The sequence below is a fragment of the Agelaius phoeniceus genome, chromosome 16 (assembly GCF_051311805.1).
Source record: "Agelaius phoeniceus isolate bAgePho1 chromosome 16, bAgePho1.hap1, whole genome shotgun sequence".
Classification (NCBI taxonomy): Eukaryota; Metazoa; Chordata; class Aves; order Passeriformes; family Icteridae; genus Agelaius; species Agelaius phoeniceus.
In genome coordinates, this window is record NC_135280.1 from 10086825 (window position 1) to 10105728 (window position 18904).

Genomic DNA, 18904 nt, shown 5'->3' on the forward strand with positions numbered 1-18904 from the left:
GCCCTGCTGTAGGGTTGACTCATCCACACTCCTTGAGGCCCTGGAGATTTCTGCCCTGGGATTTGCTAGCACAGCTCATTCAATCCAGTGTTGTCTCCTGTGGGAGGAAAGCAATGCAGGATCTGAAATTTAACATATCCACTATAACATATTCAGCGGAAAGATATTTGCCAATGTTTTGGTAAATTTCAAAGAGATTGTGGCTCTCTGGAATTTTAAGTTTAAAGAGGCTTTTAAAACATTAAGCCTAGTTTTCACAATATGGAGGGGTTTAAATGTTATTTAAAACATTGCTAAGCAATTATGTCCTAGATACAAACTACCCAGTTCTGCCCTTGCATGTAAGCTCAGCAAAGCTCAGTATGTTGTGGTGCTGCTGGCTGCAAGGCATTATCTGGGCATGTTTGATGGGGAATTACATGCCCTAGAAAGAAAATTAATAAAGATATCTGCTTTCAACTCCTAAATTCTCTATCTACTTCTTCCAGTGATTAAAAAGCACATATTTCAATATATGTAATCCTAACACTTAAAATGACACAGTCCATTTTTTTTGTCACATCCAGGACTTCAACAACTCAAGCAATTCATGGGAGAGTGGCAACATTTGTATTATCTCTTCCAGATGAGCTGAAGCAGAGTAAATAGGCTGTAGCCAGCTCTGAGAAAGCAGCTTGTTTCAAAGGGATCCTTTCAGCTGCAGGCCATTATGTCATCCCCTCTGAAGAGCTGCCCAGGCCTGCAGCTCTGGGGGAGCTCAGAGTGTCTTGGGCTGGCTGGACAGACTCCAGGGTCTGGCTGCAGCTCAGACTGCTGGGTCAGTGGCACATTCACACTGCAGCTGCAGGTGAGAAGCAGAATTGTTAGTGATGCTGGCAAGGTGGCTGTGAAAAAAAGCATTTATATTGCATCCTTTAAGAATTCAAGGTGGTTTTATGCAGCTGTTCTTTGTGGCAATACAAACAAAGTTCCATAGAATGCTGTGTTCTTGTGACTCAAAATGCATCTCCTGCAGTCATTTGGCTGAGGACTCACCACTGGAGTGTAAAGCTTGCTAATATTAAGATCTGTGATGAAATGTTACTTCCATTACTTTTGATACATGGGCTTCATCCGCTTTGTTCACTGTGGCATGGTATTGGTAAACATCCATCTGTGTCTGATACACAAATTCCTTCCTAACTGCAAAATATGCAGAAGCAAACTTAAGGATTTTTCACCCCTACATTTCTTAACCCTTTCTTGTATCTCTTGGAGTGAAACTTGCTTTTTTTTATGAGCCTCTTTTTTCATCTTCATTTTAACTGGTGATTTCTCTTTCATCTACTACTGTTATGTGGCACTTCCATAATAATTTTAAGGTTCAAAACATTAGCAGTTTTTTTTTTCTTTTGGACAAAAGTTTAGTTTATGAGAATGTGTAATTTTAGTATCTCTTTAACAATGAAGTTTCTCCAAATTGCTGTGTCTGTGGGTCTGGTGTCCAGACTACCCTATAGACTTCTAAAGGGAAAGAAGGAGGAAGATATTTGTAGGTGGTTTCAGGAGAATCTAAGTAAAAGATTAACAAACTGAGATTGAATGCCCTTGGTAAACAACTGGGCACTACCATGGTTAAGCCTACTTGTGACTATGTTACATTCCCTTTCAAACTACTTATTTGTTATCTGCTGGAGATTAATCACTGAATTAATGTTCAGTTATATGCTAATCAAGAGAAAAGCAAGGCTATAAATTAGCACTGAGTTTAGATATGGTCAAGCAGCATGCTGAATTACTCAGAAGCATCATCTGATGAGCTTCAACCACTTTGGAGGATAACATTCTGTATTACTGGAATGCCTTTGTGTGTTTACTTTATATATATCTATATATAATTTCATGGTCTTAAAGCAGGTCTTGAACTTTGGTGTATTTAGTGTCACTTTGAGAGAAGACTGGGGAGCTGTCAGAGTAATTACTGTGCAGGAGTCACACAGTAATTTTCTGCAAATAGCTTCTTTAACTTGCAACCTGTGAAAATCCTGTTGACAGCAGGGATCCTTGAAAGCATAAATTCCCTTCAGAACACGCATTTAATGGTTTGAAGAAACAACAGTAGCTTGTGTAGCTCAAGGCAGGCCCTGTGTAATGGAAACAGAAGATTGGTGCTGTGAGATGAAGCAGAACAAGGCTGCAGGGCCAGAGGCTGTCCCTCCTGTGGTCCCACAGCCAGCCAGGGAAGAGCTGCTGTGCTTCCAGAGCTGGGATGGCATGGAAGCACAAGGTGGAAGAGAAAGATGATTGGAGAAGCTGGAGTTGATGGAAGATCTTGTCAGGAGTAGGAATAATATCTCATGGATAGTGAAAGCACTGAAGTGGAATTAGGTTCACTTTTCTTGCCATACTCTAATTATTAATAGTTGTTATACACTTGTGTCTGATTAATAAAGGAGCTAAAGAGGGTGATGGTAGTTCTGCCATGCTGATGCAGATGGAAAGAAGGAAAACATAACCAAGTTCACAGAGAGGGAATAGCTTGGAACATCTGGAATTAATCTATTTGTAGAAGTTTAAAAGATCAAAAAGGAGCATGGATGATATGGAAGAGAACAATGTTTTGCAGCAAGGTAGCTATAAATTGCTCTTGCTGCTGTGGAAAAACATAGATCACATTCAATTTGGAAAGGACAGAGAAATTGATTTTAAGAGTAATGTGTGTAGTAAAGAAATAGTTGCAGGAGTCCAATGAAATACTGTCTGTCCTAATAAATCTTTGCTGTCTATAGGTGGTATTTTGTTTGTCTTTCTTTTGGAAGTTCATTTCAATTTCAAATGCAGCAATAACTGCAAGTTTCTGTTATGAAATGAACTTTTGCCCTTTTCTGGTGCTTTTTTTTTTTTTTTTTTTTTTTTTTTTGTGAGCCTGAAAAACCTGGATCTATTTCCCAGTTTGCTTTGGCACAGCTGCTGAAAGAGCAGAATTGCAACTGCAGCATTGTCAGTTACAATCCTGGCAGGGTTGTTATCACCCATCCAGCTTTCCCTGTGTAATTGGGAATTCAGTGCAGCTCTTGCTGAAGAAAGTTGGAGTTTTTTGAGTTTCATTGAGATTTCATAGGTGCTTCAGATAATCACAGCTAAAAGCATCCAGTGTGCCTGTACTGAAGCAAAGACAAGCAGATTTTTCCCTTTTTTCAGGTCAGTGGTCCCCAGAATAATAATGTATGGTTGAACACACAGCCTCAATTCCAGAAGGATGACATTGCAAGCTTGAATGTCTGCTGTTGAATTCTAGCCTCAAATAAACAAATTCTAGCCTCCACATAGGGTTTGAACTGGAATAAATGCAATATTTTGGTCTATGCCTTGCATTCAGAACCTGAAAATTGATTCATTACTATAATAAAAAGATAAGCTTTAATTTCTTAGAATGTTCATTGTAGAGCACTGAGAATAAAAATTAAATGTCAGCAGGAGTTTAACCAATTTGCCCACTGTAATTCCATTTTATTGGGTATATTTGACATTCATAACTTATCTGAAAAATATCGACAGACTGACATTTAATTAAAAAGTTGTCACGTTCCTCTGCATGGGCAAATTAGATGCTGATTTCACACTGATTTAACATTGCTCTTCTAGGCTGCTCTTGCTGCTGACACTTGTGTCATTCCTCTGGGTATCCAAACCCAGTGTCTGAACCCATCAGCAATGGCTGAACCTTTAATAGTTTCTTCTGGAGTGCTATTAATTTTATCTTCCTATGAAGCACTGTTGCCTTCACTCTGAGTTTTTCAGGTTTGGTCAGTCCTTTAAACCCTCAGCCCTTTCCACTCTTGCCTGCTTCTCCTGGGCAGTAGGCTGGTAAAAACCAGATGTTTGGTAAGGTTGTAATATTTCTCCCTGCAATGCCTTTGCCTCTTATGTGTGACTTAACCTGGCTCCAGCCACCTGAAATCTCAAAGAGAAAAAGAAGTTCCCTTGGATGACAGGCATTTCTGTTTTCTATCTGAACTGAAATCTGCTTATCTCTGAAGCAAACAGATTTTTGGATTATATAAACAAACCAAGAAAATAATTACAGACATTTTTTCTTCTGTGCTTGCCTAGAAGGACAAAGAAATTAAGAAGGATAATTCTCATGAAGGTTTTTTGCCCCACAGATGTTACAAAGCACATTTCTGTGTCTGCATCTTCTGGACACAGTGCCTGCCCTCTTGTGGACAAGCCACACTCTGAATCCTTGAGATGAATATTTAAAGGCCATAATATTTTGTGTATGTGATATTTATAGCTCCATGCAAACAATCTTTCTTCCTGGGGACTTATTTTTCAGTTGAAGTTACTTGAGTTTGCTTGGTTCCCTTACTTTTGAGGATGCTTGATTTCCTCTGCTCCGCTTGTTAAAACTATCAAATGTAAAATTCTCTGCAGTTTTCTATTTAAGTAAGTTTAAGTCAATAACCTAAAATTTTTATCTGAGAACCAATCAGAAGTAATTCTGAGAAATCTATCAAAGCAGCATAATTGCTACATGCCAACAATAAGGAGAAAATAATTTTAGAAATTCCCTTGCTTCAAATCTGAAAGCAAAAATATTCCTCTTACTACGGACATAAACAACTTGTACAAATATTATTTGAAATTAAGATATCTATATTCTTTATTGACCTATACTAGCTTGATACTTTCTTGGTAGAATTCAAGTGACAATTCTTACATCATTCTTTAGTGAGTGAAAAATCCTTTCCAAATGGAATAAGGATTCATTTTATGGGGAAGGCTCTAAAACCCCCAGTATTTGTCAAAATATTATGCTTGCTGAATGAGATAATTTCCTTTTTGTAAAAGTCCTTTGGAGACAGCCCACTGCCTGTTTTTCTAAAGTTTGTGGTAAACATTTCCAAAAACAAGTATGCAAAAGTTTAAAAAAATTGTTACAAAGGTGATGCTTTTGCTGTTAGATTGAAAGTACAGTTCTTACAAGAAACAGCTTCAGCTGTTGGTCTGACTTCAAATCTAATTTGGACTCAATTTTTTGTTTAAAATAAAAAATACTGTAATTCAAATTTGATTAAATTAATAAAAGTTAGTGGATGGATTGTCACTATTGTCACTCCCATCTGATTAAAGAAACATTGAGGTTCATTGTGCTGGTAGCTGTGTCTGCCCTGGAGGTGGTCAGAGCCATTCCTGGCTTTAGGGCAGATTTCTGAATGCAGTTCTGAACTGCTCTTGCAGAGACACTGGCAAGTGGCTGATTGCCAAGGCCTCCCAGCACCCAGGGGTAACAGAATCAGTGCCACAGGGGCGGCAGCTCCTTCCAATGGATCTGTGAGGCAGCTCTGGGGTGCTGAAAGCTGTCGAGGAAGTGCTAAAGCAGCTGGGTCAGATAGAGAAATGAGGGTAACAAGCTGCTCAGAGAACTGATGACTTACTAAACAATCATCTGGGACTAAACACACGTGTTGCAAGTGTTTGAAGGTTCTAAAAGAGCTGGCTCTAATGACAATTCATGAGGCTGTGGACAATGTGATAATCATAAGGAACTGTGTTTGCTGACCAGTGCTGGACAGTTATTTATAAGCTGGACTAAATTGAGCCATAAATTTGCAGAGAAGCAGTTTATTTTTAGTTACTGTAGATTCTGTTGTGATTGTGTCACAGACCACATGATTTTGCTGCAGGGCAAATTCAAGAGGAGCTGTGCATACAATCAAGACTTGCAAAATCTCTGCACCCAGCAGATCAGCCCGCTCTCCTCAGCCTACCCGAGGCTTTCTAGTTCACTTATCTTTATTCCAAGTCTTTGTAAGCATGTTCAGTTGTTTACTGATTGCTTTGTTCATCACAAAGGATCAGTCTGAAAAGACAAAGGTTTCATTTCAAACAAGGTGTGTCCCAAACATTTGGCATCCAGTGTAACAAGCCACTCAAGGCTGCACAGGAAATTTGGAGAAGTGTTTTCTTACAGAGTAGCAATGGCTGCCGAGATTGCATTTCACCAAGATTAGTCATCTGTTTGGTAAATGGCTGTCAGTGCTCACACTGCTGTTGCTGTTTGAGCTCTGTGACATTTGTACCCAGATGATGATAAGCTTCCTGGCTTGCTGCTTCCCACAGACAATCAAGTGACAAGATACAACATATAATGTGTGAGCTTCTGAAACAGGAACTGAGCCTTTCCAAGCTGAGACTTGAGAGATTCACTGAAGTGGCTTCAATGAAGGCAGTCCTGCAGAGGTGGGCGACTGAAATGCTAAACATGATGTCAAACCTATCCTTAAATCATAGAACCTAGTAAAAATAAGAAATTATACCCCAATACATAAATCAGTATCGATAACTCATAAAGTGAGCGAAGCACAAGAAAATAAATGCTTACAGGCATCTGGCTTTGCACATAATGTGTGAGGGATGCTAGAAACAGACTTTAAGAGAAGGGGGTATTTGAGGCCTGAAGGAAAGCCTTATTGGATAACTATGAATTTTTAGTAATATGGTCTCAATTTTATGCATATTTCTGTATTTCTTGCCTATATCCCAACTAGATCACAATAATCCTGGATTCCAGATGACAGCTGTGTGAATATTCTATCAGAATTAAGCACAAGAGAATACTGTATTACTCCTTACTCACTTTAGATCCACAGAGTTGCATCAAAGCACTTCATGAAAACATGTCTGGCTGCTGCCTCAAGCAAAATAGCAGGAAGCTTCACTGTAAGATTTAGATCAGCGATTTCAGTGTCAGATACAAGAGCTGGCAAGGCTGATTTATGCCAAGATTATACCACAGCTTGGCCAAACAGCAGGTCAGGCATTATTCTGGAGGAAGGGTAAGAAGAAAGGATTTTTTCACCACTTCATTCAGCAATGACATCAGAGCAGTGGAAATCATGTTTCAGTTCTGTCTACAGGAAAAATAATCAGACAGCTTTAGTTTTTAAATCACATCATTCCTGTACCCTGTCAAGGGAGTAGGAAGATGAATTTGAAAGGTAAATGGTTGGAGAATCATAATTTTCCTCTCTGTTTTGTCATGGCATTAATAGATAATCCATCAAATAATGGATAACTTAAGACAGATCTGCTGTTTTTAAAGGCAAAGCTTTTCTATCATAACCATTTCTTTTTGGTTGTTCATACTAGGAGAACCATTACTGGCAGTGAGTGGTTATTCTCCTCATAGTCCTTTACACGAAGTGCCAAGTGTTCTGAGAAAAAGAAATCTATCATTACCTCTTTTGACACCACACTTCTGTGGTGGGAAAGAGATAATATGATTTACATACTTAAATATTTTGCTGTACTATGTGTTGCAGTCTGGCAGCTGATATCAGTTGTTATGATGGTCAAATAATGCTACAGGAGTTGGTAATTAAGAAGGAAGCGGTACTAGAAAGACAGCAAAGTACTAATATTCAGGTTTGGATTAATTTCACAATTCTGCCAATCAATTGCATTCCTGGGGAATCATCTGCAGTTTTAGACTAGATATACTGCTTCTGTTTAATGTGATAAATGACACTGAAGTGTGGGATCCTGTTGTCATCTTTGAGGTTTCTCATGTGAACTTCAACACTTGTATCATTGTACCAACTGTTGAAATTGTGGTGGAGTTTTTGTTCTGTGTGCTTAGCAACTTGAATCAGCCATTGCAGCAGTGAAGAAAAAAACAAACATGCTTTCAGATTATTTGACTTGATATATCTACCTTGCTTCTCTTTAAATCTCTCTTTGTAGATTGATTAGTGCTCTGAAATTGCATTCTAGTACAACTCCATAAGTATCTAGTATTGCTGAAATGATCAAAAGTCATAGAAATTCTTATCTACCTTCAACAAATCAGTATATGCAAAATGGCATGTGCACATAAAAAAAGATTTATTTGTATGTGTGCAAGTCCTGTGATTTCCAGGCAGGAGAAATTAAAGGTGAGATGAAGGTTTCCTTATTTTACACGTTATTGAAACCATATTATAGTATGTAAAATATGGCTAGCAGGCTTTTAAATGTACATCAACTTTTAAACTTCAATTAGCTTCATTTACAGAAGCCTACTGCTGTAAAAGCCAAGGCTAGTAAATCCAGCATGCAATTATTTCTGGGGTTAAACTGACATCTGCTGGTGTTCTGCAACAGTGTGTGTGCAGTCAGTGTGATGACAAAACATCCACTACATGCTTTGTACATTTCCACGGTGCTGTTAGCAGCCCTGGTGATGACTCAGTACAGCAGAGAGAAGCTGAACAGGGAATAGAGCAGGTGGGGCTGCTGATCACACCGTGCCACGGGACTGGGATGGAGCAGAGCTCTCGTGGTTACATCCTGCTGCATTTGTGTGCCAGGCTTCTGAAACTGCCACGGGGCCCTTTTTACTTAGGAATTTTTAAAAACAAGTTATGTTTATAATCTTCAGGTACACAGCTCATGGGGAAGCCGGGGTGGGGGTGAGAGAAAAAGCTGTATCAGTTTCTAGCCACATTTCCTCATGCATGCCTTGAGCGGGCACTGGCCGTGTCCCCCCCAGTCACCCAGTGTGCCACAGGAAGGGAACTTCTGTGGGTGCCAACACACAGGCACAGCAGCTTTAGGGGAGCTCTGTGGGCTTCCTGGGCCTCACCCAGGCTGGTTGTTGGGGTGCACTTCTGTTCCATTAGACTATGAAATTTGGCACAAAATAACCCCACTTGTGCTGGAGATCAGAGTGGCTGAACGCAGCTGGCCTTAATTTCTGATTATTATCAATTTGGCATTCTAGTCTGGTTGTGTATACTAAGAACATCCACAATCACAGATTCACAAATAGTGCTACTTATTGAAGCAACAGGAATACAGATTTGGAACTGCTGTTGATAAATGCTGTTAGTGCACTAGCACCAGCCAATGGTTAATTAAGCTAAATTAGCTTCAAGCTAAATTAAAAATTCAGTTTTTCATTACATTTCACAGTTATTTAAGCTTAGTTTCACCCATGTATGGTTTGACACAGAAACATGAAACTTACTAAAGAGGCATCTCTCCTTTGGGGAGGAGAGAGGAGCAAAACCATCCACTTGTCTATGAAATGGGGTCATATCCTCTACATGGAGAACTCCAAATATCAATTTTATATTTTCAGATAAATAGAGGTGAGACTGTAGTCAAATATAATTGGCTACCTGTTGCTTCCATCTTAGATAGTGGGGAGGAAGGCACTTTCTCAGTTGCATGCTGGTGGACGTTTCATAGCTAAATGAGGGATAATGAGGATTTCAGTTACCTTTGGTCAGGCTGAGTGAGGATTAATGGTTGAATCAAAGGCAGAACAGAGGCATGATATTTCAGTATTGCTTCCTCCTCCACTCAGCTGAGGCAGCAGTAAAGGTCATCCCATCTTTGCTTGATCATCTTCATTCCCATCAGCATTTTACAACTGCACATCATCATCACAGAATCATAGAACGGTGTGGGTTGGAAGGGACCTTTAAATATCATTTAAAGTCCAAGGCCCCTGCAATGAGCCTGCATCTTTCAGTAGACCAGGTTGCTCAGAGCCCTGTCCAACCTGACCTTGAACTGTGACAATTGTTTACCACCCACATTATAAAAGTCTCCTTTTTTAATATCTAATCTAATCTAAACTGACCCCTCCTTCCATTTAAAATCATACTGTCTTTTCCTGTTGCAATAGGCCCTGCTAAAGTTTGTCTTCAATTTTCTTATAGGTCCCCTTCAAGTACTGAAAGGAACAGTAAAGCCACTCTGAAGCCTTCTCCAGGCTGAACATCTCCAGATCTCCCTGCCTGTCTCCACAGCAGAGGTGCTGCAGCCCTTGGCACATCTTCATGGCCACCTCTGGATGTGCTTCAGCAGCTCCATGCCCTTGTTCTGCTGGGGGCCACAGACCTGAATGCAGCCCTGCAGGTGGAGCTTCATGAGAGTGGAGCAGAGAGACAGAATCCCCTTCCTTGACCTGCTGGCCACACATCTCCTCACAGGACCAGATTTCTACTGCTAATACAGCCTGCTGTGTGTGGATAAGGGGGCTGAGGCCCTGTCTCCATGCCAATGTGTGAGTACACTCTCTAGTTCACTGAGGCACTGGGCTGGGAGCTCTACACTTTAGCCCACACACCATGAAGGGCTTAAGCCTCACTCAAGTCAGGTGTAATATAAGCAAGTGCCTCAGTTCATCCTTGCCCAACCAGCCTCATCAATTCTCCATAGCAAACCTGCCAATTTTCCACAAGCTTGTCACTGAGAATCAGGAATAAAACTCCTTAACACCAATGTAGTATTAAGAGGCAAGGCTTTACTTTTGGTACCTGATGGACAGGATAACTCTGCCTAAGGTGCACGCTTGGCTCAAGGTGGTACAAGTATTTATTAGCAAGGATATACATATTGCTCAGGAAAGTGTTACAGTTTGTTACTTTAGGTGGCCACAGAGCCCATTGCCTGTGTTGGGCTGATTTGTTCCACTGAGCACTACACAACATTCCATTAATTATGACTTCTGTGTAATTGTCCACACACTCACAAGTGCTGTGGTGGTCTGGTCAGCCACAGGCTGGCTAAAGCTGATGCTTCTTTCACCTAGTACCTTCCAGCAAAAGGACAGAATTAGCAAATGGTGAGAAGAGGCTGAATAGTGAGAGGAAATACACTCACCAGTAAATGGATGCCAACTGCCTACTTGGACATTTGGGGGAAACAGTAGTAGGGCAAAAAGGAGAAATGTTACTGGGGTCCCCAAGAAGGAGCATGGGCCAGCCTAGACTAGATACAAAACACAACACATGAGAGAGCATGGCAGCTGGAGTGAGAAGGCTTTCAGTTGAAGGCCATGCCTTATTTCACCCTGGGAGATGTGTTCAGTCATGGCTTCTCTATTTGTGGCTCCTGAGCTGCTCATAGCCACCTGGGGAAGGGGGTTTAGTTAGTAAGAGAACAATTATTCCAACTTTAGTTAATCCAGGCCAACAAAGCCCAAATTACTCAGGTTCTGCTCCTGAGAAAAATAATGTATTATGTGATTTCTTGGAAATGGTGTAAATTTATTCACCTCTATGTCTAGTTCAAATCTCAGTGCTGGTGAATCACACTCCACACTCGTGTCCCTAAATCGGGGGGATTGGAGCATTCATGCCCTCAATACTCTCAACATCTGATGACATCCCCAAGCACCCGTACTTGCAGGTGAATCAATAGATTACTGTGACTGCAGAGCTTCCTGTTGGGTTTATTGTCACTTTGGGTAAACTTCTTTCATCCTATAAAACCTGACTCCTTGCTCCAGGATGGATTTGAATTGAAGTTTTATGCGTGTTCCTTAGGGCAAGGTTCAAGAAGAGATTTAAATACAAAACTAGGACTTTGATGGATTTTAGATGTTTTCAGCCAAAAGGCCTTAGGAACTGTCCCTGCTGATAACCCGCAGAGGTTATCAAGTCCCTTCAGTCTAAGGTAGATTCACACAAACCAGTGTGTGAAGCAGTCCCTTTTGAAGCCCGTTTCGGGATTTGGCCATAATTTACTTTTGTGTTATGCTGGAGCTGGATAGAGGAAGGATTGACATACTCTTGTGTTTTCCAAAGACTGAATCCAATTCAATTGCTTGTAAAGGCACTACCTAAAATCACTGAATCTTGAACTTGAAAGTTTTGTTGATCATTTTATGTGTTCTTGTATGTTGTCTGAAATATCTGATCTGGTAAGGTACAGGGCACTGTAGAATTAGTGATTTCCTTGCAGTGTTACAGAACGCGGTGCTTGGCTGCGCTGCTGACGGGGCAGTTGAAGATTACTGGTTTAATCTGAGCGAGCTCTTGGCGAAAGCCGCGGAGTTCCCGATGGCCGTGACTGCAAAATGCGCCAGGAGTGCCTGTACTTCCACAGGCTTTCCCCGTTCCCTTCCCGTCCTGCCCAGACGCCGCTGCCGGGAGCCGATGGCTCGGGGGAAGCGGCCGAAGCGGCTGCCGGGCAGGGCCCGGCCGGGGCCAGCGGGGCGCCCTTCCGAGCAACCCCCGCGGCGCCTGCTCGCGGCTCTAGGGGGAAGGGGAGGAGGAAACGCGGGTGGGGACGGGACGGGACAAGCCCTGCTGACGGTGGCCGCGCCCGGGCGAGCGGAGACGAGCGGAGAGGCGACGAGGGCTGGCGGGCACGGCTCGGCACGGTAAGGGCTGCCCGGAGCCTGGCGGTGCAGCGGGCAGGGCAGAGCGGGGCGCCGGGGGGGCTTTGCTGCTCCGCCGGGGCCGCTCCCGGGCCCGAGCGCTGCCCTCCCCGGGCCGCTCCCGGTGCTCCGGTGCTCCGGCCCGGCTGCGGGGAGGGGGAGAAGCCGCGGCTCTGAGGCTGGTCCCGCCCCGCAGGAGCCCCCGGGGCACCGAGGGCAGGCTGGGGCTTCGCGGGGCAGCCATGTCCCGAGCGGTGCAGTCCCGGTCCCGGTCCCGGGACGGTCCGGGAGAGGCCGTGGGCGACGCCTCCTGCTCTCGGCGATGCGGGCGGGGGCCGAGCGAGGCCGGAGTTTCGCTTTCCCGAGTGTGGCAGGCGGAAGGTGGCCCTTTCCTTAGGGAATGCTCCTCTCGGAGCGGCCCTGCCCTGCCCCGTCCCGCGGAGGGGGTTACTCACAGGATGAAGCCACTCGCAGGATTATTCCAAAACTGTTGATTACTTGATAAAAGTAATACTCTAGCCTCTGAAATCGCTCCTGCCGGCGGAACACACCGTGCTTCTTCTTTTACTACTTTTACTTCTACATTTATTACTATACTTCGCCAGTATAGAATTCAATGTGACCACAGTGCTGTTGGTTCTTCCTGAAATAATATGTCAGAGTCTTTTTGGTTGTGATTACTGGATTTTATTCTCTCAGAAATGACTGGGAAATTTAAACAACCTTGAGATAGTATTTCTCAGCAGGTTGATAAACTCGGAAGTTGTCCAGAGTTCAGACGAAGTTGGTGGTCCAAGAAGGTGCTGTGTTAGGGTTTTGCACTGCAAATATCTGAGTGCTCTGATAAACCTGTATATCCTGTTGGGTTGTTAAAAGCTTCGACCTGTATTTCATTCTCGGTGTTGCTGACCGGTAGCTGTCTTAGACTCTGATGTGCAGGGAGCCCTCTAAACCACCCCTGGTGTTGGAGGGCTGCTTGGGATTTCTAGTGAAGAGGACTGCGTAGGAATTGTTTAATTTAAGGATTAAATTATGTCAAATTTTAGCAAGAGATTAAGGGAAGAGCATCAACAGATTTGTTTGGCCAGACTAGGTTAGGATAGCTGTAATTGTAAGCAGGTTTTTACTGGTGGGGTTTTTGGTTGGTTGGTTGGTTTTTTACATACCAAGCAGAGAGGTGGGCTATTATCTTCTTTTTCCCTTGTCCCCAGCCTAATTTTCCAGACCTGGAGTGTGAAACACACTTGCACATTTGCACCGGCTGTATGAAGTGATGGTTCAAATATCTCTTCAGAGTTGACATTTAAAGCAGAAGGGATATTAAAAAAATGAAATTGAAAAGCTGAAGTTGTGGTTACATCTACAATATTCAGTAATTTGAAGAGGCTTTTTTGTAGTCCCAATGTCATCTTGATGTTCATTAGGAATTTTTGTTTCAATAGGTAACTTCAAGGAATTCATACATGATTTTAGTTTTTTACCATTCACTGTAGTACATTTTACATGTTATTTGTGCTACAGTGTTGAAACTTTGAAAAAAAAAGAAAAGGGATTCCAAAAGGTGCTGTGAGGACCTGAAACCTGTTCATGTTTGCCTACAGAAATAGAAAAAAAAGTGAAAGTGCAGAAAAAGCACTGTGATCACTTTTAAATTGAAATGGTTGTTCAAAACCATTTGGTGGTAAGAAATGAACATGCAATGTAATTTAAAATAAGTAAATATCAAGACTTGAAGTGTTCATGCTGGAAGTTATATAATTTTGAAATCTGTGAAAGGGCATCATTCAATTTCTTACAACTTGCTTGTCAGTGAAGCAGAGCTGAGCAGCTGAAGTAGCTGTGTGTTTAACCCCACCTGGCAACTGAGCACCACACAGCTGCTCACTCACTGCACCCCTGAAGAAACTGGATGGCTGTGAGAAAACTCATGGATTGAGATAAGAACTGTTACATAATTGAAATAAAATAATAAGAAAAGTAATAATTTAATATTTGTAATGAAGAGGAAACTAACAGAGGGAAATACAATCCAGCAAGTGAAGCAAATGAGAGCAATTGCTCACCAGCAACCAACCATTGCCCAGCCAGTCCCTGAGTCGTATTTCCCTCCCAAAAACCTTCCCAGTTTTATTGCTGAGTGTGATGCTTTATGGTCTGGAATATCCCTTTGGTCAGCTGTTCTGGCAGTGTCCCCTCCTGGCTTCCTGTACACCCCCAGGCAACACCAGCACCCCAAGTGGGGCCAGTGGATTGTGATTCAGCTCTAGTTTAGTCACAAGGAGAAAACTTCTCTTTTCTAAAGAAATCAGATCACTGTTTTTTTAAAGGTATAGCTGTGAAATACTTGTTGCTACAAAAACTTACTGAGTTTCAACACCTTGGACTGCTGTCCTGTTTCCTCTTCACACTGCCAAAGCTGCAGTGTGAGTATGAGAAAAGTGGGAAGGAGCAATGTTTGTCCCAGGCTTAGCACAGTTACTGCTCCAGCACCTGTAGGCATGTCTGTTCTTCTGTACCACTCCTGGCCACAGGGCTATAAATACCACACTTGACTGAGTACACAATTCCCTTTGTAATACACCTTTCCACATTTCTGCTCAATCTGCTGGGAAGACTGTGGGACTCCTGAAATATATAAACATTGGTGTTTGCTGGTGTATCCCCATGCCTCCAGTGCAGCTAATTAGTCCTGTGTAACCTGGAAGAGTGAACAAACCTGTGACAAGTTCTTTATGGAAGTGTTTATAGACTTCACTGAAATCCTGATGAAAGCTGTATTGTGGGAGGAAGGTAATCAACAGTATTCCAGGACTTTTCCATGCTCTGGGAGAGTGGAAGGGCTTGTGTCATTGTTGGGGACTTGTGTGCTGGGTCTCACCCAAGCTTTGTGTGGATAGAATGACACCAGTCCTAAACAGACACACCCGAAATTCTTTCTCTTTGCATATTGTCTTTTGTACCTGCAAATTGCATCAGTGCAATTTCCCTTCTTTTATTCATAGCAGTAGTGCTGTGGGTAATTGGAGCTCCTATATAACTTTCATAGCACCATAGAATTAATATTCCAAGTACAGGTTGCCCTTTCCCAGACAGTACTGAGTGAAAAGACCTGCATGTGTCCAGAGGGATCATGTGTGCAGCAACAGAACAGAGTGTGGCTCTTGGAGAGCTGTCTGATGGTCCTTAGGAGGAAGGGGGAAAGGGGGATGCTTGCTCAGCCTTGATGCTGTGAGACCTTGTTCCACAAAGAAAACGCTGGGCAGGCTACAGGAAGTGGGTAGGTGGGGAGGAGGAGAGGAAGTCTGCATTGAACCCACAGTAGTTTCTGGGCAGTGGTCAGCAGTCCTATCCTCTGCAACAAACTAACAATTGGTGGAGGAAAATTTGCCCTACAAACTCATTAAAACATTGCTAAGAAGCAAAAGTGGCAAGGGTGGATATATTAGATATATTTAATGGTTGTAAAAGCTTTGAGTTCAGTTGGATATGCTTAATTGTTTGGGGTTTTTTTTCCTTCAGAATAATTACTTCTTTCAAATTACAGCAGAGGTAAATAGTATTTTCTAAATATTGAAGTTTCACCACAAACCAGGCTCATGTTGGTTAGCAACTACCATGTGGCCTATCATACTGCTCTGTTTTTCAGGTGAACAAGAGAGATTAGAAATCGTGTTCTTGGAGAATTATGAGACTTAGATTGTTTAGTATACTAATAAAGATGCCCCACCTCCCTGCTTTGGTAACTAATAAAGATGCCCCACCTCCCTGCTTTGGTATTTTTAATTTACAAAGGAAGAATTGGTGTTGGGGCAAAGTGTAAAAAATTCCCAGTGAAAAAGAATTGGGAAGTAGGCAACAACAACAGTGAAATCAAGATTAACATTTAATACTATCAGAAACAAATACCAGCCAATAATTTTATGCTGGTAAAAGTCCCTTTTAATCTAGTTATCTTCTTGCTGTTGAGTTGAGCCTCATTATTTGTCAATTGCCATTAATAAATAATACCTTTTGTTATGATTTTCTCTCTTTTATGTTTTAGATATGTCTGCTGCCAGTGCCAATCCTGTCCCATCTGCACCACCTTCTTATGAGGAAGCTGTAGGAATCAATGTGAACTATCCTCAGCCCTATCCTGTCCCTGGCCCGGGACAGAAGCCAGATGGGAAGGGAACGAACCTTCCCCCACACGTGGGACAGCCTCCACCAGCAAATAACCCCAGTAAGCCTCCAGAACTCTTCTGTGCCTCATGTTAAGGAGGTGTCAAAGTGGTTGTATGATAGGTGTTGTTAGAAGAAGAAAAATTGAGGTTCGCAGGTGTTCAATGCCTGCCAAAATACTTTTGAAGAGAATAAGATGAATCAATTATTGTGAATCCCTCAGTGTGCAGTGATATCAGTAACATAATTTGGCTTTCTGCAGTTTTTAGTGCAGCTTTATTTTTAAGACAGTGTATTTCTGCATTAGGAAATGCCATGGTTATTTCTGTCATTGTGTATTTCATTGTTCTGAGCCCTGAATATTTCAGTTATGCATGGTTTAGAGGAAGTTGATTGCTACTCTTTTTTCCTGTTCCTCGTGGAGTAACCAGCCATTCCTCTGCTCAGTTACTGTTCAGACGGTGTACGTGCAGCAGCCAGTAGTGTTCTATGACCGCCCAGTTCAGATGGTCTGCCCTTCCTGTAACCAGGTGATAGTGACACGTCTCTCGTACGACTCAGGAGCTTTGACCTGGCTGTCATGTGGTGGCCTCTGCCTGCTGGGGTAAGTCAACTCCAATTTGCACTTTTACCTTGACTTTTTTTAGCTCTAACATGTAACAGAGCTCTGAGCTTTTCTTTCTCTGTGTGGGACCTGAGCCTTCAATTAGCCTCCATCTGCATCTGTGTCCCACCGGCCCTTAAAGCAGTTCTGGAACATTACAGTAATGGGCTCCATAGCCGTGTGTGTTCTTCCCAAAGCTAATGGCACCAGTTGTACTCATTGCTTTTGAACAAAATACATTTTACCTTCTTGTGTGTAGAAAAAGTGGTAAAGCAGTGTTTTTCTCTTTTTTTGCCTTTGCAGGTGTATAGCAGGCTGCTGCTTAATTCCCTTCTGCATTGATGCCCTAAAGGATGTGGATCACACCTGTCCGAAATGCAGCGCTCTTGTTGGCTCTTACAAACGTTTATAGCCAGAGTTTGTACGTTGATTGATGAAGTTGTTTAGCACCTCTACAAGCCCTCTCTGAAGCTTTATGGAGACTTTCCATTTTTCTGTGCATCCTGTCAATGGAAAAGAATAAAAATAATGTTTATTGCTAGATGGTTTGAATACACAATTGCTTGAGAGGAGTCTCACTTAGGTCTGTGTAAAGCATACCTAATCTGTATGGGCCACTCAGTCCAGCACCAGTGGAGAGCAATGGAGTGTTTCCCTTTTTGCTTAATACAGAACAGGTTGGTGATATTCTTCAGTTAATCTTGTCTCGGGCATGATGCACATTGTGCTTGCATTGAGACTCTAAAGTCTCAGCACAGAAGAAGAGGACATGTATGGAGAACTATTTAGGCTCATGCTTTGGCAGCAGCACTGTTTACAAACTTGCAGGGAGTTGCCTCAGGGACAGGTGTTCCTCTTTGAAAAAAGAAATCTTTTGTTGTCATCTTTTCATGAGCACTAGCATTCATTTTAAAACTTTTTTAGTTTGAAGAGAACCAAACCTGAAGGCTTCTTCCTTCTTGGAGGTAGCTTTTCCAAATGGACAATTCAGGTGGTTGTGCAAAACCAGTGAATGAATCTAGTATCTGAATTTTCTTGCCAGTTTCGATTCTACTCATGTTTGTAATCTGAAGTAAAGATGTTCATATAGAAGATATTTGTTCAGTGGTTTTTGTTAGGCTGGAGGCTTTCTTACTGCTGATTGAAAGTGTGTGAAGTGTTTTCTTGACACCAGTGGAATTGCCCAGAGAGCCTTGGTTAGAGCATTGGAAAACTTCCTTGTACATTTACGTAAGTCAGCTGACTGACCATAAACAAACCTCAGCCTTATCTTAAGGCTCAAATTCCACCTGAAACACGTAAATAAAACACAGACTTTTACTTGTTGACCTGCTCATTAATTATTCTTTCTTTATTGAGAAGGTAGAGTGTGTGTTAAGGAGTTTCTCTGATTTTTCTAAGTTAAATGAAAGATGAGTTCTGCTTTTAGAAACTTAAGCTGGATATGCTTATTTAAGATGATAATCACAAAAAATTAGGGAATGAGGCTCTGAGGGTTATAGTAATTTCTGTGTCATAAGCAACTGGATCAAACAACATTTTGATGCATATCACAGAATCCGAACCACAAAATCAACTGGGTTAGAAAAGGCCTTTGAGGTCATCATATCCAGCCTGTGTCCTAATGCCACCTTATCAACCAGACTGTGGTGCTGGATACCACACACAAGCTTTCTGAAATACCTCCAGGGACAGTGACCCCACCATCTCCCTGGGCAGCCCATTCCAAAGTCTGATCACCCTTTCTGGAACAATCTTCTTCCTAATGTCCAACCTAAATGATAGCTGTCCAGAAAAGGCAGACAGGTGTTTAAACAAGGCTGTGTTGGTAACACTGTATTAATAGCTGTAAAAGTAAAAAACTAAAATAAATACAAATAAAAAATACTGCAATTACTGTTCTTGCCAGATGTGCCTTCTGTATATATTTGGTATAAGTTAGTTTTTCAGAAGTCTTTCAACACTTTATGTTTGAAATCCAGTAATTTTGTAGATCTTGT

The 18904-nt window shown here is 42.0% G+C and overlaps 1 protein-coding gene across 2 annotated transcripts in view; it reads left to right on the plus strand.

Annotated features, from left to right (window-relative positions):
• LITAF (lipopolysaccharide induced TNF factor) overlaps positions 1–18801 on the plus strand; it is a 46380-nt gene extending 27579 nt beyond the window's left edge. The window contains exons 6-9 of one of the 2 annotated variants that reach the window (XM_077186655.1): positions 9693–10039; positions 16182–16361; positions 16748–16904; positions 17208–18801. In XM_077186655.1, coding sequence (XP_077042770.1) covers positions 10030–10039; positions 16182–16361; positions 16748–16904; positions 17208–17316 — 456 coding nt within the window. In that variant the 5' untranslated portion in view covers positions 9693–10029 and the 3' untranslated portion in view covers positions 17317–18801. Of the gene's footprint in view, positions 1–9692; positions 10040–12015; positions 12143–16181; positions 16362–16747; positions 16905–17207 lie in introns of those variants that run through there. The other variant, XM_054643625.2, reaches the window with a different exon arrangement.
• The last annotated feature ends 103 nt before the right edge of the window (positions 18802–18904 follow it).